This window comes from Nansenia antarctica (assembly GCF_963989245.1).
Source record: "Nansenia antarctica genome assembly, chromosome: 2".
Taxonomy (NCBI): Eukaryota; Metazoa; Chordata; class Actinopteri; order Argentiniformes; family Microstomatidae; genus Nansenia; species Nansenia antarctica.
In genome coordinates, this window is record NC_137675.1 from 60,635,311 (window position 1) to 60,660,677 (window position 25,367).

A 25,367-nucleotide genomic window follows, 5' to 3' on the forward strand; every position below is an offset into this window, starting at 1 on the left:
ACTCAAATCACATTTGGGTGCCCTGAAATAGGGGGACTACGCATACAAGCTGGTGTCATTTCTCAATGGTGAAACCAATATGTACACCAAAACCATCACCAAAAGCTGAGAATCTCTACTTTAGTCGTATAGTAATTGTTCGATCTCAAATCCTTTGGAGTGTTGAGCCAAAAGAACGACAACAACATTTCCTAAAAATGTCCTGTCCTCTTCAATGTTCCATTACTTACGCAGGGCGCTGTATATCCTCACTAAGACAATAGTGAAAATACAGCCTTACGTGCTGTTGAAAGCAATGCCCAGGGTTCTTATTCGTCCCCTAATGGAACCATTGGCAGGAGTCTGGGAGTATGCCATCATGTCAGGGGAAGTCAGAGGTTTAAACAGACAATCTAGAAAGATGAGAGATGATACTGTATGTTAAGGCAGTGTACGGTAAACATGATTCAAATGCCATGTAATGTCTGGGCTTGTTAATAGAAGATGCAATGCATATCCACCCAAGTTGGATTCAATAAAGTCTTCTAAATAAGTGAATCATTCCAAATATCATGCAACCCACAAACCATCCATTACTAGTTCTACTGTTCACATCATAATGTCACTTGAACTTCATACCGCTACAGTAGCATCAGACTCAAATCCAATGGAAATGAAGACAATAGTTATTAAATGCCCCAAAAAAGTGAGTCATTTTGATCATAAAACTATAGGGAGCGTGTCTATGTTCCCACAGCCCACTGGTCCCACAGTCCAATGTTCCCACATTTCTAAGTAATCTAACTAACCCTAGTTAACTAACTAACCCTGTGAGACCACTGGGTTGTGGGAACATGGGGATGACCCCAAACTACGTTGACAGGAGAACCAGCTTGGTGCGGGGCTGCCGGGTTACCTCTGTTATTATTGATGTTGGCGTCGACCACCGAGGAGATGACCCGGTCTCTCTCCACCGCGAGCAGGCGGGTCCAGTAGCCTGCTGGGAAGGACAGCATGCGGCCGATGACCTGGGACCACGGAATCAAGTGGAAACTGCTTCAGGTATGTACATTGTTTTATCCCCCCCGCCCCCATCAGTTATTTGGTGATAGGAATTTTCTTTCATTTCAAATACACTGCAGGTGACTTATTTCAGTGGGTTTAGAATACTGCAGATCACACGAATGGATCAAGTCGCAGTGAAACATTGGTTGGACTTTCAACCCTGAATGTCTTTTCATATGTGACACAGTCTAGTCTTTTGGTCCGCATGTCGGCAACCAATCAAAATGTTCAGACTTTTATTTTGAAACACGGAACTACGTTTCAACGTTGTTGAGAAACACAAGACAAACTCGCTAGTCAAGCCAAAATACTGCAACGCAATGGATTTCGGTGTGTAATCCCCACTGCTACCTACTAGTTAATTATAACACTACTTTACATTGTTAGCAGGCTCACAAAACAAGCTGTGTTAATTGACTAGCGATGTGTCACTGATTTTCAACAACGCGGAAATGTATTCACATTTTCCGAAAGAAAAGTCCGGTCATTACATCAGATCCTGACATGAGGACCAAAGCATTAGAACGTGTCACATATGACATGAGGACCGAAGCATTAGAACGTGTCACATATGACATGAGGACCAAAGCATTAGAACGTGTCACATGTGATTTGTGTAACAGCAGAGAATCGTCCACCTTTGGCTGAATGTTTGTGTCTCTCATAATGGTCATCGGGGTGGGCTCGGCCATGCCATGCCCCACGATGGTCGGTCCAAACACCCTGGCCAGGTTGTTCTGATCCATCTGACAAAGGGGACTATTCATGACTCTGCAGAGGGAGGAGAGCCCACACATTACTGTTATCCAGGAGTCATTTAGACATTCTACTGCCGTTCGTTTACATTTTTGCCGTTTAGCAGACGCCTTTATCCAAAGCGACTTACACCAAATACATTTGTCTAACTAAGTGAATCATCTTTCTATCAGTCATCGTGAGAAAAAGTAATCTATGCCAAAACCAGGGGCCACCGGCAGTCATAATGCTAGAAGATTCCAACAGTATGTTGCATGCAAGGGAGAAAAAGAAGTGGCAGGGCTGGTAAAAAAAAAAAAAAAAGTGATTAAAACTTTTTTTTAAAGTTACTTTTTTCTGTAATTAATTAATCGAAATTAATGCGTATAAGTCCCAGCCCTATATGTTACGGTACATGTGGGAACACGGTACATGTGGGAAAACTAGGGTTAGGGTTAGGTGCAAGGGTGCTACGGTTAAGGTTAGGGTTAGGGGTAGGGATAGGATTAGGGTTAGGGTTAGACATGCCAGCATGTACCAAATCGACGTAGCACCTAACCCTAACCCTAGTTTTCCCACATGTACCGTATTCCCACATGTACCGTAACATATATGTGTGTATCATACCAAGCAGAGAGGAGTCCCCCTGCCATATCTTACTTCTGTAGATGAAGCATGAGGAAGGCCAGTGTGTCTTTGTTGGCCGTGGGCAGGTCTGCTATGACCTGGAACATTAACGCTGCACCGTTGTCATCGTCGGGAATCTCTGCCAGTGACACACAACACCACCACATCCTACGTTACTACTTAGCAATTCTATATTTCTGTAGTTCTGTATTATATTTTACATTTAGGGCATTCAGCAGATGTTTTTGTCCAAAGCGACTTACAACAAGTAAGTTGCTTTGGACAATCATTTCACAGTGATAGACAGTCTGCCGTGTGGTGAATACATCAATGAACAACATCACTCAGGTTGGATATAAAAACTGCATAAATGTCCCCTGGTCTATTTGCAGTGCTGCTGCAATAGTTCTGCAGTCTACAACTCAACATGAAAACCAACAACAGAGTGTGTGTGTGTGTGTGTGTGTGTGTGTGTGTGTGTGTGTGTGAGTGAGTGGAACACATACCAGAGGCCTCCATGAAAGCTTTATGCAACCTGAAGGTGAGGAGGGGCTCCTTCAGTTTCCTCAAGAAGTCCTTGAGGAGTCCACACACCACGTGGATCTCGTCCACCTTACTGAGCAGGAGCGGCCCCTTCCTGTGGACGTACTTGTCCCTCAGCTCCTTCACTAGGCGCTCGCCCCCAGGAACCCGGTATATACCTCTCTGAGGAGTAAACAACCTGTTATATACCTCTCTGAGGAGAAACAACCTGTTATATATCTCTCTGAGGGGTAAACAACCTGTTATATACCTCTCTGAGGGGTAAACAACCTGTTATATACCTCTCTGAGGAGGAAAACAACCTGTTATATACCTCTCTGAGGGGTAAACAACCTGTTATATACCTCTCTGAGGGTTAAACAACCTGTTATATATCTCTCTGAGGGGTAAACAACCTGTTATATACCTCTCTGAGGAGTAAACAACCTGTTATATACCTCTCTGAGGGGTAAACAACCTGTTATATACCTCTCTGAGGAGAAACAACCTGTTATATACCTCTCTGAGGAGAAACAACCTGTTATATACCTCTCTGAGGGGTAAACAACCTGTTATATACCTCTCTGAGGGGTAAACAACCTGTTATATACCTCTCTGAGGAGAAACAACCTGTTATATACCTCTCTGAGGGGTAAACAACCTGTTATATACCTCTCTGAGGAGAAACAACCTGTTATATACCTCTCTGAGGGGTAAACAACCTGTTATATACCTCTCTGAGGGGTAAACAACCTGTTATATACCTCTCTGAGGGGTAAACAACCTGTTATATACCTCTCTGAGGGTTAAACAACCTGTTATATATCTCTCTGAGGGGTAAACAACCTGTTATATACCTCTCTGAGGGGTAAACAACCTGTTATATACCTCTCTGAGGGGTAAACAACCAATTATATACCTCTCTGAGGGGTAAACAACCTGTTATATACCTCTCTGAGGGGTAAACAACCTGTTATATACCTCTCTGAGGGGTAAACAACCTGTTATATATCTCTCTGAGGGGTAAACAACCTGTTATATACCTCTCTGAGGGGTAAACAACCTGTTATATACCTCTCTGAGGGGTAAACAACCTGTTATATATCTCTCTGAGGGGTAAACAACCTGTTATATACCTCTCTGAGGGGTAAACAACCTGTTATATACCTCTCTGAGGGGTAAACAACCTGTTATATACCTCTCTGAGGGGTAAACAACCTGTTATATACCTCTCTGAGGGGTAAACAACCTGTTATATACCTCTCTGAGGGGTAAACAACCTGTTATATACCTCTCTGAGGGGTAAACAACCTGTTATATACCTCTCTGAGGGGTAAACAACCTGTTATATACCTCTCTGAGGGGTAAACAACCTGTTATATACCTCTCTGAGGAGTAAACAACCTGTTATATACCTCTCTGAGGGGTAAACAACCTGTTATATACCTCTCTGAGGGGTAAACAACCTGTTATATACCTCTCTGAGGGGTAAACAACCTGTTATATACCTCTCTGAGGGGTAAACAACCTGTTATATATCTCTCTGAGGGGTAAACAACCTGTTATATACCTCTCTGAGGAGTAAACAACCTGTTATATACCTCTCTGAGGGGTAAACAACCTGTTATATACCTCTCGGAGGGGTAAACAACCTGTTATATACCTCTCTGAGGGGTAAACAACCTGTTATATATCTCTCTGAGGGGTAAACAACCTGTTATATACCTCTCTGAGGGGTAAACAACCTGTTATATACCTCTCTGAGGAGTAAACAACCTGTTATATACCTCTCTGAGGGGTAAACAACCTGTTATATACCTCTCTGAGGAGGAACAACCTGTTATATACCTCTCTGAGGGGTAAACAACCTGTTATATATCTCTCTGAGGGGTAAACAACCTGTTATATACCTCTCTGAGGGGTAAACAACCTGTTATATATCTCTCTGAGGGGTAAACAGCCTGTTATATACCTCTCTGAGGGGTAAACAACCTGTTATATACCTCTCTGAGGGGTAAACAGCCTGTTATATACCTCTCTGAGGGGTAAACAACCTGTTATATATCTCTCTGAGGGGTAAACAACCTGTTATATACCTCTCTGAGGGGTAAACAACCTGTTTTATACCTCTCTGAGGGTTAAACAACCTGTTATATACCTCTCTGAGGGTTAAACAACCTGTTAGATACCTCTCTGAGGGTTAAACAACCTGTTATATACCTCTCTGAGTGTTAAACAACCTGTTAGATACCTCTCTGAGGGTTAAACAACCTGTTATATACCTCTCTGAGTGGTAAACAACCTGTTAGATACCTCTCTGAGGGTTAAACAACCTGTTATATACCTCTCTGAGGAGTAAACAACCTGTTAGATACCTCTCTGAGGGTTAAACAACCTGTTATATACCTCTCTGAGTGGTAAACAACCTGTTAGATACCTCTCTGAGGGTTAAACAACCTGTTATATACCTCTCTGAGGAGTAAACAACCTGTTAGATACCTCTCTGAGGGGTAAACAACCTGTTATATACCTCTCTGAGGGGTAAACAACCTGTTATATACCTCTCTGAGGAGGAAACAACCTGTTATATACCTCTCTGAGGAGGAAACAACCTGTTATATACCTCTCTGAGGAGTAAACAACCCGTTACCAACCTGTAACAAACCTGTTACCAACCTGTTACCAACCTGTCAACCTGAAACCAGCCGGTTATGTAGTCTAGTAAACTAGAGAAATTACATTTCAGGTTTGAGGTGGGGGTAGTGGTGGCCTAACTTTGGCCTAGTGGATAGTGGAGTTGATCAGTCATGAGTTCAAATCCCACCTTGGAACACCACCACTAGTGTGCCCTTAAGTAAGGCACTCAGCCCTAAGTTACTCCAGGGAGACCGTCCCTGTAATCTCTAATTGTAAGATAAATTTGGTTGATCTAATTTGGATAAAGCGTCTGCTAAATGGTAAAAAGAAGAAGAAGAATTTCACCTCCTCCAGTCCTCTCTTTTCAATTTCCATGACGCACTGAACAATGATGGGAGGGATCCTCGGCTGTGTCGTCGGAGCAAAGCTCTCTAACGTGCCCTAAGGACAAAAGTAATACAATTAACACTAAATAATGACAAGCAAACTGGGAGGAATGGAGGACGGTGTCATGCTAAATTCTGTGGAACTTTGGGTCTGGGCTTGAGCACACAATGATAGGTTAGCATCCGTTGCCTATTTGGCTTATGTGTTGAAGTACCTGAGGTCCGTGAGGGCCTGAGGTGGTGGAGGGAAGGCAGTTATCCGGGCACTTCTGTTTACACTCTGGATGGGCGACCACACGGCAGTCCCTGCACTTCACAGCCATCTTCCCAAAGCGGATCCTCTTTCCACACGGGACGCACGTCTCCGCTCGGATCACCTGACAGGACATGCGTGGGGATTATTACATTTACAATTTTTGGCATTTAGCAGACGCCTTTACAAAGCAACAAACACATTTGTTGAAGTAAGTGAGTCATCTATCCATCAGTCATCGCAAGAAAAAGTTATTTATGCTAGGACCAGGGGCCATTGGCAGTCACAATGCTAAAAGGAAGAATTATGTTGTTTTTTTATTAAATAGAGAAACCATAGAGGGGATGAAGAGGTCTTTAGGAGGGGCAGTTTAGAGAAGGGTCTTCAGTCTACGGCGGAAGATAGGTAGATAGACTATTCAGGAGAGTTAGTTACAGAGCATGAGAGAAAAGGAATAGTTTAGATCTCGGAAATTATTCTCTGTTGGATAAAATAAAGAGTTATATCTCTCTATCAAGTTAACAGCCCCCTTCTTAACAAGCCCATGGTTTATAGTTCACCTGTCATACACGTCAGATATTAGGCTGACTGACACCATGGATAGATACACGTGTATGGATTGCAGTGGTGTGCCGTCAGGGCCAGCAAGGCCTTCTCTGCTGGCCTAAACATCATCAGAATATACATTTAATTTTTATATTTTTTTTCTACAAATATGTATTAAATTATTCCCGTAGTCTATTCTCTTCATTTCATAGCTTTCCTCTTGGTTGCGCTGCTTCCAGACATTTGGAGGACTGGCCTTTAGCTTGTATCCAATCAAATTCAGCCATAATGTGTTGCCAGGGTACCAAGAAATCTGCCCGCCTGCAGATTCAACAGTGGCGCGAGTACAGATTGTAATTTAAAGTGAGCGAGAAAAGAGCTGTGGCGTGCCGTGGTCAGATCTCGAGTTGGCAGCAAATCCAAGCAAATCCGACGAAGGGGCCTTCTGGATGGCGGAGCACCTGATCAGCACCTGCATGTCTTTTGATTGGATACAAACTATTGGGAGGCGGAGCTAACACACTGAAACTTGATCTCGCTAATTTGTGTAGATGGAAGCTGTTGTTCTACAAGCCGAACCCCGACGTTAGCGACGCTATCCATGTAAAAGGACTTATTGGTGGAACTGATCAACTGTACAACAGAGTCATTGAAGTCTTCTTGAGGAAAGAAAGGAGGATGGATTTTGTGTTCAAATAATCAGTTGTTTTGGTGAGTACAAAGCATTTAATGTTTTCTGCAAGAGATGTAGACATACGGAGCGACCCTGGGGTCCATAGATATGTGTGTTGTGTTGCCTGGCTCAGTTGTGTGAGTAAGTGGGGCTTCAATGCGATCTTCTAACCACTTCCCGGGCTGCTACCATGGAAAACGACACACCCCCGTGACCGTATGAACACGAGGAAGATAACCATCCTTAAATGGAACCTCGAAACGGTTCTCCTATCGAGATCGACAGACCGCAAAGTTCGGGAAATAACTGACGCTTTCGTTTTCATGCAATGAATTGAATACACCCAGACAAGGTGCCGCTATAATAACAATGGCAACGCCCGGTTATACTGCGTTTCTGTCTAAATGTATAGTTTCTAGAGCCATGGCGTCATAATGATGGTATTAAGAGGTGGAATAATTCAGGTAGGACATCACTGAAGGCCTAGGTGTGAAATGCACCGCCCGCCACTGATGGATTGTAATTTCAAATGCGGACCTGGGAGGGTTTCATATTTTAGTCAATTCATACCGTTTTTGAGAGGAAAAAATGCCTCAGGGTTTTTTCCGCTGCGGGGGTGAACGCTGGGGGGGGTTTAGGTGCTGTTGTTGTCACCTCCACCTCCACCTCCACCTCCACCTCCGTCTCCACCTCCGTAGCCATCTCTGTTATGGTGTCATGCTCTATAGTGCTAATAGTCTCATTAGCAAGCCACACCGACGTCTGCTCTAAAAGGACAAAATCATTTCAAATAAATCAAATTGTTATGGGAAAGATTGCCTTCATTCGAATTTCACATTGTGTATGTTTCTGTGTCGTTGTACACATTTGACACAGCTGTAGCCCTGAGTCCAATAACTACGTTATTATAAGTAAGTATAACTATTATATTGAGCTACAGGAGGTGAGAATATTCAATTCAGTGGGCTTCGTTGGAATGGGAAACTGTTTACACTGGCAAAGCAAAGTGAAATCATGAATAAACAACTGAAGTTAGAAGTACGACAGGAAGAATAGAGACCCAGTTATCTCCCTTACCGCCGACAGAGGAGACGACGCGCTCCTGTCTGAACACCCGGGGGGGAGGTGTCTCCTGGGTGATGTCTATCACCATGTGGATTTGACCTCCGCTCTCTGGGGTCATGACCGATGTTTTCACTACTGTCGTTTCAACTTCCTGAATATATGAGAGAGAGAGAGAGAGAGAGAGAGAGAGAGAGAGAGAGAGAGAGAGAGAGAGAGAGAGAGAGAGAGAGAGAGAGAGAGAGAGACAGAGAGAGAGACAGAGAGAGAGACAAAGAGACAGAGAGACAGACAGAGAGACAGACAGAGAGACAGAGAGAGAGAGAGAGAGAGAGAGAGAGAATCCTTGTCATTTGAAGTTTCACAAGCGCTCTCGACTAATGAAGCTATCAGATGATCCCATGCCTGCTGCTATGAGGACAAACGGGCTGAGTCCCAGTGTTGAACTGTCTCTCTTCCCTGTGGGGTGCTCTCTACTGTGTACATGGGAGGAGAGGGAAGGTCACAGAGGCAGAGAGACGGTGGCTGTGTGGCCCAGTACTGTTTCCACCAGAGTACACAGGAAGGCAGGTTTGAGCACCGAGAGGATGTAACCAGTGTGCTTAGGAGCCGTTCTGGTCCCACTGTTAGTTGGGCGTGATTCTGTGGAACGTCATGCCAGGAACTGCTAACGGCGCTACAAAACAACGTCTGTTCTCATTCACAATTCCACGTGGAGTAATAATCTAGCACATGTTCTTTTTATCCCAGACGAAGTCCCCAACAACCTCAAACATAACCCGTAATGGCCCGATAAGAAAGAGGATCTATACTGAATGTTTTGAGTAAAAAAAGGAATTCAGTTGGCAGACAAATAACCACATAAGTCCTCAAAGAAGATTTAGTGTGACATTTTGAAAACCATGGAAAACCATGTGGGCATCAAAAATTCTATTTTGTGGTTTCATGTGGTTGAAACTGAAGTGGTCGGGTGAATTCAGTCGTGTTACGAAAGCTGGCTATTCCTTAGGCCTCCGTCGAAGAGATTGTAGCAGCTAGCCTTAAATGTTTAGTTGCCTACACACACACACACACACACACACACGCAAAGAGTACTCTCAGGTCAAAACTACACAGTGCAATAGGGCTCATCAACCTTACTTTTTCCATCGGCCTTCTTTCGAGGAAGTCTCCGGAGCGCCCCCCCTGTCTTCCTCTCTTCCCGCCAGGAGCGCCTGAACACGGCCCCATGGACGAGCGCTGGGAACACCCCCGGCAACAGTGCAGAGTTTGGGTCAGTGTACATACTGTACTTACTGTACCATCATAATGTACTTACTGTACCTAATGTACTTTCCCCCCAAGAGGTCTGATCGAGGTTCAGAAGATGAAACGACACTCACCCTTTTCTCCCTGGCTCGAGACTTCAGTGGTTTAACCACGGTCGTGTCCAGGTCCTGTTCACATTGAAACAACACCTCTGACAAGGTAATACTTTACACTTCATCATTCCTTTCTAAGTGTTTCTCTATGGCTTTTGTTATATTACACCACTGACATGTAGGCTACATATTCTATTGTCCCTCTAGTTGTTTTGGAAGGGATTGGTTCAGTGTGTCATGAGCACCATCATACAGTACCATGTCATCATCAGTCCTGTCATAACTGAGGTCAGAGAGGGACAGGAAGGAAGACTCGTCGATCACCGACAAGCTGTTAAGACATCAAAAGAAATTACACAAATATGAGTCAACGACAATATAATAATAATATTACTACAGAAACAATAGAGTGATGTAGAGAGAGATTAGGGGGGGAAGGCCATCCTTGTGAAACAGACATCAAGTTAATCATAATAAATCTGATTTATAAAGCACACTTCTTGAACCAAAGTTGTTGCAAACAGTAGCCCTGCAATTGAGGTTACTCCAACCGAGTGTCAAACTTGTGAACTTGCCAACACGTGTCTCCTCAAACACCCCATGTTAGCCAGCTACGCTATCAAAAAGCTAGCACTTCGACAGCGTGGGTGGTAGGGGTGTATTTGAACTTGGAGGAGTGAGTTTACCATCTTTTTTCTTTTTTCTTACTATGTTTTTAACTTATTATGTTTTTAGGTTGTTTCGTTTTTAACTTGTGTTTTTACGGTTGTTGTTTTTTTCTCTCTGTAGCACTCTGAGATTCTTTTGAATGAAAAGTGCAATACAAATAAAATGCATTATTATTATTATTATCATCTTCTCCATTCGGTTACACTTGTCTTACCGTTTGCTTTTGTGCTGGGTGACATTGGCTCCCCTGTGGTGGTTGTTGTTGTTGTTGTTGAAGTTGGCCAGCATTGACCTCTGCTCATCATTCAGACACGAGCTGGACTTGCTGTCGTTGACCAGTATCTCACAGATAAGCTGCATCTGCCGCTGCTGTGGAGCCAAAGGACGCCATGCTGCTGTTAATATGTTAATATATCCATATGAAGGGAAAGCTCACCTCACCTTAATTAATTGACATCAGTGATTGTTCATCAATAAATGCCTGATTTACGTTAGAGGGATCTATTTATTGCACCACAGATTCAAGTGCACGAGAATCCTAAGATGCATGGTGTAGAGCTAGGTAGAATCCTAAGATGCATGGTGTAGAGCTAGGTAGAATCCTAAGATGCATGGTGTAGAGCTAGGTAGAATCCTAAGATGCATGGTGTAGAGCTAGGTAGAATCCTAAAATGCATGGTGTAGAGCTAGGTAGAATCCTAAGATGCATGGTGTAGAGCGAGGTAGAATCCTAAGATGCATGGTGTAGAGCTAGGTGGAACAGTTCTGCTAACACACTTCCGGTTGCCGTTATGTATGTTAGGACATTGACGTTGCGTTATTCTTGACCTCTGGCTGTATGACATCATGAGGTCCAGTGGTCAATCACAAGGTGAAACAGAGACATACCAGGTACTGATAGTCTGCCTCAGTCTTGTAGCGTTTCTTAATCTCCACGTCCACCTGGTTGCGAGCATGTTTCAGCTGCACCTCCAGAGCAGTCCGCGCCACGTCTGACTTCACCAGCAGCTCCTGGTGCCTCTTCAGCTCCAGCTCGGCATACAGCCATTTCTTCCTTGTGTCCTCAAAGTTTTTCACCACCTTAATGAACTCTGGCATGGAGAAAGGAGCAATGGAATTACACTTGAAGGACTTGTTTTTGACACCACGGGTGGGTAATACAAAAGGGCACTGCAGTACTACTGTATTTTGCTATATGTAGGCCTATATATTCTATTGCAGGATTTGACCAGAGTATTTTACAGTCATTCTAACATGGAAAGGTATTTAGTCTTACACCCTGACAAGTACTGTATGTGTTTGCACAATTATACCAGTTGGTCCCTTGAGACTTTAGAAGCCCTCTAACCTTGACAACATCCAATGGCTAAGGGAAGCATGCCAGCATTTAACATTGTGTAATGTAAGCTTCTTTCTACATTACTTCCCAATTCTAAGGAATGTTGGGATATTAATAATATTAATAATATTAAAAGATAAATACATAATACATAAAGAGTTGAGTGCCCATTTATGTTGACCTATGGAAAGAAATTCAATCAGGATGTTCTTTCAGGATGTTCCATGTACCATTGAAACGCCTTCAACAATAAAATGAATAGTACAGGAGGAAAATGTGAGGTATTGTTTCACATTAGCCCTAGGCCATAGCGCTGCGTGCTTCAGCTGAATCGTTTTTCTTTTTCTTTTTTCGCATCCATACCACGTTCAATGTTTGCATCATCATTCCTTGCATTTTCCTCCATGGCAATCCGTTGAAGGCACCAGTCCTTGATAAATGCCACGTTCATTGCTGCCAAGTGAGGGGGATTAAATACTGAATGAGTTTTTAGAAAGTTCAGAATTTATATTCAGAGACGTAAGGTTATACTGTAATAATTGTCGGTTGGGCATGCATTTGCGAGCTACCATAGTGAGTTGAGATTAAAGGTTGTCCAATTAATTGCATAATTGAAATGGTCTGTGCTTGAACACGTGGTGTAGGCCGACCAGGAAGTAAAGTAGGTCCAATCACTAGCCTTCCATGCCGAATCCTCTTGGCGTTGTCTCTAGACGAGCCCTACACGGGTATGTTCTCAAGTCGGCATGGTGGCAAGTAATCAAGCGGTCCTGAGTCTGAATGGAATGAAGGTCAGCCTAAAACTACTGCCCTACCTCTTGAGGGTTACCAAATCTCACGCCGCCCCCCCGGCGACGAAAACTCGGGACTCTCCGAAGTCTCTACTACTAGTATTACAGTACTGCTACGTCTACCCAACATCTCACTCCACCAGGTACCCAAACTTAGCAACCTACTTACGTCTAAGTTAGGTTTCAAATGTAGGCTACTGCATCATGCACTATGCATGCTGGCTGTCTCGAAGACACATGACTGCTAGGCTGTCACAGTGTTAGTGGTGTTTGAGAAAGTTGACCTTGCATCTTTGTGAGAAGGGAGAGAGAGATGCTACCTCGGAGGCTTTGAGTGCTGTAAATAATTAACTACGTGTTGGGTCAATTAGCTAAACATAATCGTTTATCCTGAGGTTGTCATCTCTATATCTACATAGATACTGATATCAGATCAGTTTAGCTGTGTTCTCCCGTCATACTGTAGGCCTATTTGAGAAAGGTAGGATGATCCTAGATAACAGCAACTTCTACCAGGAGCTTAATGCCCTATTTGACAAATTTCCGCCTAAAAAACAGACCCAAACTAAACTGCTTACAACATTAGAAATTATGTTGCAACAGTGTAGCAGTCTATCCCCAAATAGTAACACATAATACTTTATCTCTGCAGTGAGGCGGATGTTCACATAATCAGTTGGTCCAAATATACGCTGCTGCAACGTTTGTGAGACATGCACCATCATTCTGAAGAATGCTGTGATGGGGGATATAGATATGAAATGGCTCTCCTACCTTGAAGCAGCGTGCCCAATCTCTACTACAGCCAGGGACTGAATACAGGTTACAAACTCATTTATCTTAAAATAGCATCTATGGTATGATAAAAAAGGGCCTTAGCTGATGATTTGGTCTTTGATATGGGCTGGTGATATTGACTGACTAGCAGTTGATTCAGTTGATTCACTGGTAATGAAGCTGATCTCCAGTGCAATGTTGTACTAAAGTAAACTCACATATATAGCTGGTCTTGAGATGGTGTTTGCAAAGTTCATCTGCAGTACGCTAGCCCTGCCTTGACTTGACTTGTTCAAAGGTGATATGTTGTGCATTTCTCCCCCGGTAGAGGGCGCTGTGAATATTCATTCATGATTTACTCTGTGGCTGTGGCCTCAGTGATGAAGTAGAACTATGTTTTGAGCAAAGCTTTGTAGCGTTTGGTTGACTACGCTACTCACAAGGAAATAAGCTGTCAGTTAGGGATGGGAATTGATGTTATCGATACCGATGCCATTATCGATTCTGCTTATCGGTCCGATATTAAGTGTTTGTGTACATGGTTGCAGGTGATTTATTTCTCTTGCCTTTTTGTTCATTTAGAGTTCAGTAATATTTTTTTCTATGCTCATGCTGCCTAGATTAAGCAAAGAGTGATATAAGGCAATATCTATGCTTAGAGAGGCTCCAAATAAGTAGTCTAATTCACTGTTAATGCACGGCTTGCTGCTTTATTTAGTAGCCCACTGGGAGAGACTGGTTGTCATTAGGGAGAAGACTGTTGGTACATTATTTAAGTGAGCTCCTGTGCTTACTAAGCATTATTAAAAGCAGTGTACTCAAGCATACATACTGTAAATAATTGACTTAAATTTGTCTAATACCCCACACTAAAGCCCAGTTTATGCTTCTGCGTAAAATCGACGGCGTAGCCTACGGCGTAGGCTGCGGGCCTACGCGTAGGCTACGCCATCGATTGACGCGCACCTCTCCAAAAATGTAACTACGCGGCAATGCCTACCCAACCGTAAGCACTGTGATTGGTCCACTTGGTAGCACATGATTACGACATGATTACGACTCTCTCGTCGGCCAAAATGCGGAAGCCATGACAGAAATGTCATTTACTTTTTCTGTAATTACTTATTAATAAAAATTAGAAAAATTATGATAACCATTGTATTATCTTAGTTTAATGTCATTTCAATGCATCATAGAACTTTTATTTACAACAAGCATAACAAAAAAAATCGCTATTATGCCGCTTTGAGTACACCGCTCCAATGGAGCGCCCTATGGAAGCGTCAGGCACAGCCTTCCTATAAGGAGCGCGATTCACATTTACGAGATGTACAATCCTGTTTATTTAGAAATAAATGATTAGTTACAGGGAGCCCCATGGCTGTTCGTTGGGTTTAAATTATATTTATGAACTTACTAGTCCTCCATGGTGTGCATCTGAGAGCTCTGTTGAGAGATTTGAGACATAAGAGATTTTGTTTGAATCTGAGTGATCTGTATAGACAGGAGAGTAACAGCCCCCCCCTCCCTCTTTCTCTTTCCTTTCCTTCCACATAGATGGTCTTTCTCTAGAGGTGGTGCAGTCTTTGCTGCGCTCTGCCTGGTTGGCCCTTCCCCCCCGCCCAGCCTCTACCCCAGCCTCTGTACCCTGCTGGCCCTCTTGCTGGGGCAACAGGACCTGGTCACCACGGCGATGCTCCATGCCCAGTCCGTGGGTGTCACTACCCAGCATGACATGATCCGACATCTCTCAAATCGCCTCAGGTGAGTCACCCATATTCTCTTTCCTAAGTCCAAATCAGCCCCTTCCCCCCCCCTGGCAATGATCAATAGTGCCATGGAAGTTGCCTTCCAAAACAATCGATTCAACCTAGCCTATCAGATCTACACAAGGGGCTAGGGGGGTAGATCAGGAGATGAGCATCTCTCTTTGATCCTATTTCTTCCTCCTTTTTGTTTTTGTGTTTATTGTATTGTTTTTAAGTCGTTCCGTCAGAGAAGATCCAGTGACCTTGTTGCTGTGTTCCTCCTGTAGGAAGCTGAAGAAGAACGCCACCGAGCTGACAGACAAACTGGGTTCTCTGAGTCTGGACGACCCCCCTGCCCGGACCGGGACGGTCCCTCTGGAGCAGAGACTAGCTCAGCTGGAGAACATCTTCGCCTTTCCTACCGCAGACCCCTCCGCCTTCCCACAGCACCACTGCCAACAGTTCATCCAACAAATAAACAACCTCCCTAAAGGTACAGTACATAGGGTTCCCACGGGTCCTTGAAATCCTTGAATGTTTGTGAATTTGAAAAAAAAAATCAAGGCCGTAAAAGTTTTTGAAAATCGACATGGGTCATTGAAAGTGCTTGAATTCCCCTCTCTCTCTCTCTCTCTCTCTCTCTCTCTCTCTCTCTCTCTCTCTCTCTCTCTCTCTCTCTCTCTCTCTCTCTCTCTCTCTCTCTCTCTCTCTCTCTCTCTCTCTGTCTCTCTCTAAAATAAAAATATAGGTAACATGTAGAAGGGAATAAAACAACCATACTACCGGTAGTTACTACGGTTAATTAGTTAGCTAGATTTTAAACCGACATAACGCAGTTAGATTTGAAAACCGTTCTTGGTCATTCCTATTATATACATTCTCATCTAGATCTGTCTCAAACAATGCCATGGTGGGCCCTTGAATTTGAAGGAATTGAGTCTTGAAAGTCCTTGAAAGGTGCTTGAATTTGATGTTTCAGAGGGTGTGGGAACCCTGAGTACAGCTCAAGGGTTTTACATCAAGACCCATCTCTTCAGGCTATGCACCTTATGTTTACATTTACAGTTTTGGCCATTTAGCAGACGCCTTTATCCAAAGCGACAAATACATTTGTCTAAGTAATGAATCATCTATCCGTCAGTGATCGCAATAAAAAGTTATGCTGGGCTGCTGGCGGGGGCTTCTTTTGCCCCTGACCTCTGACCCCAAGCTCATCACCCAGGCCAAGCACCTCCACAAGACCTTCACTGCCTGGGGAGTGCAGACCTCTGAAGAGATGCTCAAGGTGTGTGCCCCTCCCTCTCAGAAAAGGATGTGAAAGGAAGGGAGTCTTAATGGACCTATCGCCACGCGATATAAGCCACGCCCCAAAATAGAAATTGTCCAATCATATCACAGCAAAATTCACTACAGGCAGAAAACTTGGACAAACAACTCGCTAATATCTGATGGTGAAAAGCTTCTAGACTAAATATTCTTGTTATCTTTAAAAAAACATGTCTATTACTTGCTGTGGCAGAAATCAGAAATTTGCCAACTCCCGCCATTGTAAGTCATTGAATGTCATTCAGTCACGGTCAGTCAGTCACGGTCAGTCAGTCACTGTCAGTGAAGCGTTGTTTGTTTTTCCGAGTTTTTAAAGGGGGCATGGCTTAGCGATAGGTCCATTGATAGGAGTACACGGTCTCTCTATTGACTAACAGGCGGTTCTCATTAACCCTGTGTGTTCCAGGCTCTGCTGTCGGCCTCTCCTCTCCTCTCCCTGGGAGACGTGCGATGGTTCGCTCAGGGACTGTGTCCGGAACGGGGGGAGGAGTGTGTGGCGCTGCTGCGGGCGGCCGTGTCTGCGCTGCGAGAGAGGGCGGAGCCACAGGGACATGTGGTGCTCATCCTGGACAAGGTTAGTGGTGGGGGGGGTCACATAATCTCACTTATCCCTCATAAACATGTATGTGCTCGCACACACACACACACACACACATTTTTGCCATCTCCCCGCAACTCTGTCACTCAAATGTGCACCACGATGTCAACATACCCTGCGGACAAAGCACAGTGTGGTAGTTTGTGTGATGTACTACGCTTTTTAGTTGTTCACGTAGTGGTGGTCTAGTGGATAGTGAGTTGGACTTGTGATCGGAAGGTTGTGAGTTCAAATCCCGCCTGAAACCACACCACTACTAGTGTGCCCTTGAGTAAGGCACTTAGCCCTCATTTACTCCAGGGGGAATGTCCCTGTAATTCGTAATTGTAAGTCGCTTTGGATTAAAAGCGTCTGCTAAATGGCAAAATTAAATTAAAATTACGTATTGCAGGCGCTGTGATGTAAGTATCTATCCTGTTTCCTCCGCAGTACCTCCAGAAGCTTCCGTGGGAGACCATCTCCTGCCTCAGTTCCCGTGCTGTGACCCGCATGCCCTCCCTGTCCTCCCTACTGGGCCACTGTGCCCTGAGAACTGTGAGATAAAGCACTGTTTCAATCGCCACATTGGGGCCAAACTAACAAATCAGTAACAGTTAACTAACAGTCAGATGCATGAATTTTTTTAATGCTAGTGACTTGTTTGTTTCAAGCTGAATAGTGACGTCTCTTTTCCTCCCCTCAGTCTGACCCTCAGTGCGTCCTGAATCGAGGAGTGGACCCTAAGCGGGTGTTCTACGTGCTCAACCCTGATGCCAACCTTCCAGGCACAGAGGAGCGACTTAAAGACCTCTTCTGCTCCAGGTGAGCCTAGTGCCAGTACATACTGTACTGCATGTCTGCTGCTGTTTAGGATTTGTCTCTTATTAATCTCTCTCTCTCTCTCGCTCCTTCCTTCACTCCCTTTTCCTTCTCAAGTGGGTATGCTTGGCAAGGTGTGAGTGGGGCTGCTCCCGACACTGACCATCTGCAGGAAGCTGTCACTACTAAAGATCTCTACATGTGAGTAGGGAAATGTCACAATTGGGTTGACTGGAACTTACTTCTGTTTGGAAATGTCTGCTGCAGCTCCTCTGTGTGGTATTTCAAAAATGTTTAATCTAGATCAGAATGATCCAGATTCTTTTTTTTGCAATCCCGGATCTAGTATCTGGCAGGTTTTGAGTTGTATTGGGGAAATCAGCCAGCTCGATCTGATCCTGTATCGCAAAATACAAAATACAGAATAGAGATTCTTTTCTCTGACCCAGGATCAGATCGAGCTGGCTGATTTCCCCTATACGACTCAAAATCAGATCTGATCCTGGATCAGAGAAAAGAATCGTGGTCATTCTCACCAAGAGGGATACCGGACGGCTGGACAAGCTCGTAAAAAAGGCGGGTTCAGTGGTGGGAAGGAGCCTGGACTCTCTGGGGACGGTGGTGGAGAGAAGGACTAGGAGTAAGCTGCTGTCCATCAGGGACAACCCCAACCACCCCCTCCATCATGTCCTCGCTGGGCAAACCAGCAGCCGCCGCAGAGGGCGGTTCATTACGATCCGCTCCCGGACGGAGCGATATAAAAAATCATTTATCCCGGCTGCACTAAGACTGTTCAATGGCAACTAAAGTAGCAGTCGGGGTCAAGGCTCCTGAATCTGTATTTATTATTTATTTTAATCACCATCATCACTTTTTTAGTATTTTAATATAAATAACTATAGCCATCCTTTTAATCCACTTTTATATCAGATCTCACTGTTTTTTATATACTGTACATGGCTGGCCCAGTGTTGTTGTCTGTCCTTTATGTTGTGTTGTGTTGTTATGTGTGGTTTTTAGTGGAGTGGCGCGGCAAAACGAATTACCCACGGGGATAAATAAAGTATTTATCTATCTATCTATCTGACCCAGATTAAAAGTTTTGAACAACCGGGCCCAGAGGTTCCCAGTCTTTCCTGTGTTGCTCACGTGCGCTCTCTGTTGCCGTAGTTACGTGGGCCACGGAGCAGGGGCGCGCTTCCTCGACAGACGGAAGATCCTGCAGGAAGAGATGAGGGCCGCCTGTATGCTGTTTGGCTGCAGCAGCGCTGCTCTGGCTGTGTGTGGGGAGCTGGAGGGGTCTGGCATCATCCTCAACTACCTAATGGCCGGCTGGTAAGACTTGACAGACAGGCTAAACCCAGGGACGCATGCACGAATACACAGCGTTTTCGTTGTCTCTGTACTTGTACTCTGCCAATTAAATCGAATCTAAAGGGGAATCCTTTTACAGTATTCTATACACACATCATTCAGGGTTCCTCACTGGTCCTTGAAATCCTTGAAAAGTTTGTGAATTTGAGAAAAAGAAATCAAGGTCTTCAATGTTTTTGAAAATAGACACGGGGTCATTGAAAGTGCTTGAATTCCCCTCTCTAGTTCTGTCTCAAACTATGCCGTGTTGGGTCCTTGAATTTGAGGGAATTGAGTCTTGAAAGTCCTTGAAAGGTGCTTGAAAGGTGCTTGAAAGGTGCCGTTTCATAATGTGTGGGAACCCTGCTAATTCTACTTTAGTGCCCAATCTGCCCATACAAGGTACTGAAATAAACAAACTGAGTGCGTGATCAGTTGCTGTGTGCGTGTCTGTGAACTGGATGTTCTAGTATGCCCGTCTGCTCTGCCCTGTAGCCCGTTGGTTCTGGGGAACCTGTGGGACGTTACCGACGTGGACATCGACCGCTTCACCACGGCCCTGCTGCAGTCCTGGATGTCTGCAGGCCCTGGGGCCGCTCTCCTGGACCACATGGACTCATCCCGCCAGGCCACCCAACTCAGAACCTGGCCAGAAGGGTCCGCTCCACTGCAGATCTGCCTAAGAGAGAAGATTGAGGAATGCCTCCTGAGCAACGACTCCAGGCGGATGTGGCAGGGGGTTGATGGCAGATGACAAACTTCAGAGCCAACAGGCTCACAGCCGCAGAGGACGACCCCCTGCTGGCGGGAAAGCTGAACACCTTCTACGCCCGGTTCGACGAGGGGCGAACGGAGGTAACCACAACACAGACACCACTCTCTCCAGCTCTCAGCAGCCTCACCCTCACAGAGCACAAGGTGAGACGCGTACTGAAGGCGGTGGACCCCAGGAAAGCCTCGGGGCCGGATGGCGTCCTGGGACGGGTGCTGAGAGACTGCGCCGACCAGCTGGCCGGGGTTTTCACCAACATCTTTAACCAGTCCCTGTCCCAGGCCACCGTCCCACCCTGCCTGAAAACCTCAACTATCATCCCAGTCCCGAAGAAAAGCACGGTGAGCTGCCTAAACGACTACCGCCCGGTGGCACTCACACCAATCATCATGAAGTGCTTCGAGAAACTAGTCCGGGCCCACATACTCACACGCCTCCCGCCCAACCTGGATCCATACCAGTTCGCCTACAGAGCCCACAGGTCCACAGAGGACGCCATAGCGACGACTCTCCACGCCACTCTATCCCACCTGGAGAGGGGAAACAGCTACGCGAGACTGCTCTTCGTGGACTTCAGCTCCGCCTTTAACACCATCCTTCCAGACAGGCTAGTGACCAAACTACTAGACCTGGGTCTATCACACTCTATATGTGCGTGGATCAAGGACTTCCTGACCGACCGCCCCCAGAGGGTGCGGGTGGGCCCCCACACCTCCACAGCCCTCAGCCTCAGCACTGGGTCACCCCAGGGCTGCGTGCTAAGCCCCATCCTCTACAACCTCTACACCCACGACTTCACCCCCATCCACCCCAGCAACTACATCGTAAAGTTTGCAGACGACACCACCGTGGTGGGATGTATCTCGGGGGGGGGGACGAGACGGCGTACAGGGATGAGGTAGAGCAATTGAGCAAGCTGTGCAAGGTTAACAACCTGCTGCTAAACAAGTCAAAGACCCAGGAATTCATCGTAGACTTCAGGAGGAAAAAGTCCGAGATCCAGCCCCTGCTCATCGACGGAGAGAGCGTGGAGAGAGTCTCAACCCTCCGATTCCTGGGACACAACATGCGGGATGACCTGGCCTGGAAGGACAACACTAAAGGCACCATCAAGAGGGCACAACAGCGGCTATACACCCTGAGATGCCTCAGGAAAGAACACAACAAGCAGGAGATACTGGTGGCCTTCTACCACGGCGCAGTGGAGAGCATCCTCACCTTCGGCATCTCCAACTGGTTCCACAGCTGCACAACAGCGGAGAGAAACGCGCTACAGAGAGTCGTGAGAACAGCACAGAAGATCACCGGCGCCCCCCTCCCCTCTCTGGAGGAGCTGTACAACACACGCTGTCTCAGGAGGGCCTCCAAGATCTCCAGGGACCCGACCCACCCTGGGCACGTACACTTTGTCAAGCTGCCCTCGAACAGGAGGTACAGGACCCCGGCCGCTAAGACAAACAGACTGAAGGACTGCTTCTACCACAGGGCCGTCAAGGCCCTGAACACAGAAAAGGCCTAAGTTCTGGGCCCAGGACAGTCCGGACGGATTGTATGGCAGCTAGTGCTGAGGCACAAACATGTACATTTTCAAGCCTGCAAACTGTGACACTTTAAAATAATGTGAAAAAATACTCTTGTGCAATATGACAACCCTAGTTGACTATCTGTGCAGTATAGTACAGTGGATTGTGTACATAGCCTTTATTGATGTAAACCAGCTCCTTACCTTCTTGTGATTTTATGCTTTTATGCTTTTTCTAAAAAAAAAATGTATTTTTTTTCCCCCCTTTCCTAACACCAGGGGAGCCACCCCTCCTAAATTTCGTTGTTTGGTACCTGTACTGTAGCAATGACAAATAAAGTCCATTCCATTCCATTCCACAAAGAGTCGTAAGGACAGCTGAGCGGCTCATCGGCTGCCCTCTGCCTCCCATCACAGACCTCCATAGCTCCAGATCATTGAAGAGAACACGCAAGATTGTGGCTGACCCCTCACATCCAGCTCACAGCTTGTTTGAATTACTCCCTTCTGGACAGCGGTACAGGGCCATCAGGTCAAAAACATCACGCCACTTGAACAGTTTCTTCCCCAAAGCCATAACCCTCCTCAAAACTCCTGATCATTGCACCTTGCACCTACATGTTTTTGCACTAAGTTGTTATTTATTCACTCGTATATATTGTGTGTCTTGAGTATTGTTGTGTTGTCGGCTTGTTGTTTTATGTACTGTAGCTTTTTCCACTTGGAGAATACCGTGTGCACTGCACATGGCGAATAAAGTTGAATTGAAATGAATTGTGGCATAGCCTGAGCGCTTGAATACTGTCTTTTTTGCGACTAAATAAAACGTTACACTTCGGATACCATAGATATTACACACAGTAGATGCCTCGTGCACGACGATAGACAGTCAGACGCATCGAGGCTACATACAGCCGTGTCCAATGAGGTATCTACGTTTCTATATCTACGCCGGATACTACACCACAGAGTTTGACGCATGGGTTTTTGCAACGCGCAACTGTCAGAAAAAATATGCCGGCGTCGATAAAACAAAAGAACAGATTCCAGTTCTCGATTCCCATCCCTATGAATGACCACAGCTCTTCTTCCTACATGAGATGGAGAACTTGCAGGATATCCGCGGTGTCTTGAAAAGTATTAAAAGTTGATAAATCAATTTTGGGAAAATTAAGACCCTTAATAAGTATTAAAAAGTCTTATCACGATTTTATGAGGTCTTGAATTTTGTAGGTATTTTTCTGAATTAGACTATGTCCAAAGAGTTTGAGTCCTAAAAACCTTAAGTAAAAGTTCGTGAATTTATTCGTTTAAAAAACAAAGATGAACCGGACATTCTGTTGTATGATAGTGGTCTAGTCTATTTCAAACTAAAACTGTTAAGTTAAAGGTGTTACTGATGTAAACGGTTACAGCTCGAAGTGGCGGTGAGGTCTGGAAAAATATTGACAAGGTCTTTAAAAAGTCTTAGAAAGGTATTGAAATTAACCTCAAGATTCCTGTATATACCCTGACTTGGGTCTACTGTGTTGCTCCCCCAGGTGTGTGTGGTGTACGTCTCTGGCCTGAAGAACTGGTGCAGAGCCATAGTGGAGTCCCTCTTCCTGGGTACCGTCGGCAGTCAGGCCATGTGCTTCCTGGTCGACCACGGAGAACACACCGTCGTCTGCTCAGATGAGTATGTCTCGACTCTGCTACTGAAACAATACAGGACTAGAAGAACAATGCGTTGCTGTAATCAGGGTTCCACGGGTCCTTGAAATCCTTGAAAGTTTGTGAATTTGAGGGGGAAAAAAATCAAGGCCTTAAAAGTATTTGAAAATTGAGATGGGTCATTGAAAGTGCTTGAATTCCCCTCTCTCTCTCTCTCTCTCTCTCTCTCTCTCTCTCTCTCTCTCTCTCTCTCTCTCTCTCTCTCTCTCTCTCTCTCTCTCTCTCTCCCCCCCCCCCCCAAAATATAGGTAACATGTAGAAGGGAATAAAACAACCATACTAGTTGCTACGGTTAATTAGTTAGATTTGAAAACCGTTCATGGTCATTCCTATTATATAAATTCTCATCTAGATCTGTCTCAAACTATGCTGTGGTGGGCTGCAAGTAGGGATGCACTAGTATGAAAATTCAGGGCCCTTACCGATTATTCATAACACAATCGGCCAATACCCATACCGATTATTTGTTACATTTACATTGTTGGCTTTTAGCCGGCGCCTGACATTGACCTAAGACAAGTGACACTGCACTCTGCAACGCTTCGGGTTCAGGTGGTGAAACGGGGCTCTGATCTAGAGTCAGTTTACCATAGCGTAATCATTATGTAGGAAAGGGCAAAACTGATCTTAGGTCATTATGGGTAAATTGGTCTGACAGGCCATCAGAGTTGGAAAGACCTCCGGAGAGAGAGGCTTCAGATAGGCCTTCACTGTCTTAATCTTAACATAATCTCAGTTTACAGCATGCTTTGCCCAATCCATCCCAGCTGGCTGTTATAATCACTCTCTCACTCAAAAAACAAACATGAGATTAAAACGGATCAAATGATCTGACAAATAGGTTTGTTAATGAGCAGGAGCAGATTACTGCCTTTCAGTAATCCCTGAGTGTGTGTGTGTGTGTGTGTGTGTGTGTGTGTGTGTGTGTGTGTGTGTGTGTCTGGCATCTCTGGACCTATGAGCATTTTGCATCCATTGAATTTCAGAAACTCACCCTTTTGACCACGTACAAGGCTCATTCAGTATGGAGGACCAAGTCTGCCAAAATTAACAATAAATATATAGACACATAAATGAATGTATGAACAAATACACATACAAATACACACAGTATAACACAATACATTTCTATATGTATTTATTCTTTTCCACATTTATTCTTTCTTTTCCACATTCATTCTTTCTTTTCCACATTGTTTTCCACATTCATTCATTGTTTTCCACATTCATTCTTTCTTTTCCACATTCATTCTTTCTTTTCCACATTCATTCTTTCTTTTCCACATTCATTCTTTCTTTTCCACATTTATTCTTTCTTTTCCACTTTATCAGTAATGTATACAAATATCTGGGGGCGTATCTTGCATGTTGTCCACGCCCCTACGCATTTTCATTGGTTGATACCGCACGTGACGTATGAAAGCAGCGACGCTGTTATTACCACAGCCTCTTTCTCCCTATAATTTCCATGGAATCCCAAACTATGTCTATGACATCCCAAGCTATTCCCGTGTTGTCCCCTTTCACACATGTCGGCAATGGTCTATACTAGTCCATCAGCACTGTATGGGAGAACTTGGTGATAACCACAATACCAGTTGACTCAATTAGACATATACGCTCTGGGCTATGCGCGATGCAAGACAGCTGAGAGTGTCTCCACTGCGTTTATATCACAAAATGTACATTTGATAAGTAAAAGTAAGCTAGCTAAGTAAGTTATCTAGCTGACTATGACTGGAAACGAAGTACTATCCAGTTAGAATTATAGAAGATCTAGTTGTGTTTTCCTGCTGGTCTCGCTGCCTGGGTTTGAACAGACTTGTGGTGACTAAAAATGGCTTTCCACCCCAAAAAATAAATATATGCCATATATATGCGATATATCATACCTCCACTATGATTCATATGCCCTAACCCTTTATTTTATTTTAAAAACATGCTATGATTGGAAATTAGAGTGTCTGCTCTCGGCTGAGGGCTTCATCACGTCTCGCCCAGTATCAACCAATGAAAATGCGCAGGGGCATGCATACATTACTGATAAAGCATACATTACTGATAAAGCATACATTACTGATAAAGCGAAAGACAATGTTGTTTTCACCTAGCTAT

At 44.8% G+C, this 25,367-nt stretch overlaps 1 protein-coding gene across 1 annotated transcript; it reads right to left on the reverse strand.

Annotated features, from left to right (window-relative positions):
* Positions 1–319: 319 nt before the first annotated feature.
* On the reverse strand, positions 320–11,613 carry LOC308150383 (rac GTPase-activating protein 1-like; the record flags this gene model as incomplete). Its single annotated transcript, XM_080523223.1, has 14 exons — positions 320–342; positions 896–1,007; positions 1,683–1,815; positions 2,440–2,545; positions 2,913–3,111; positions 5,911–6,006; positions 6,167–6,328; positions 7,994–8,190; positions 8,501–8,639; positions 9,626–9,724; positions 9,868–9,921; positions 10,105–10,177; positions 10,730–10,884; positions 11,404–11,613. The coding sequence occupies 14 exons, from the start codon at positions 11,611–11,613 to the stop codon at positions 320–322; spliced, it is 1,758 nt and encodes a 585-aa protein (XP_080379349.1).
* Between the last annotated feature and the right edge of the window lie 13,754 nt (positions 11,614–25,367).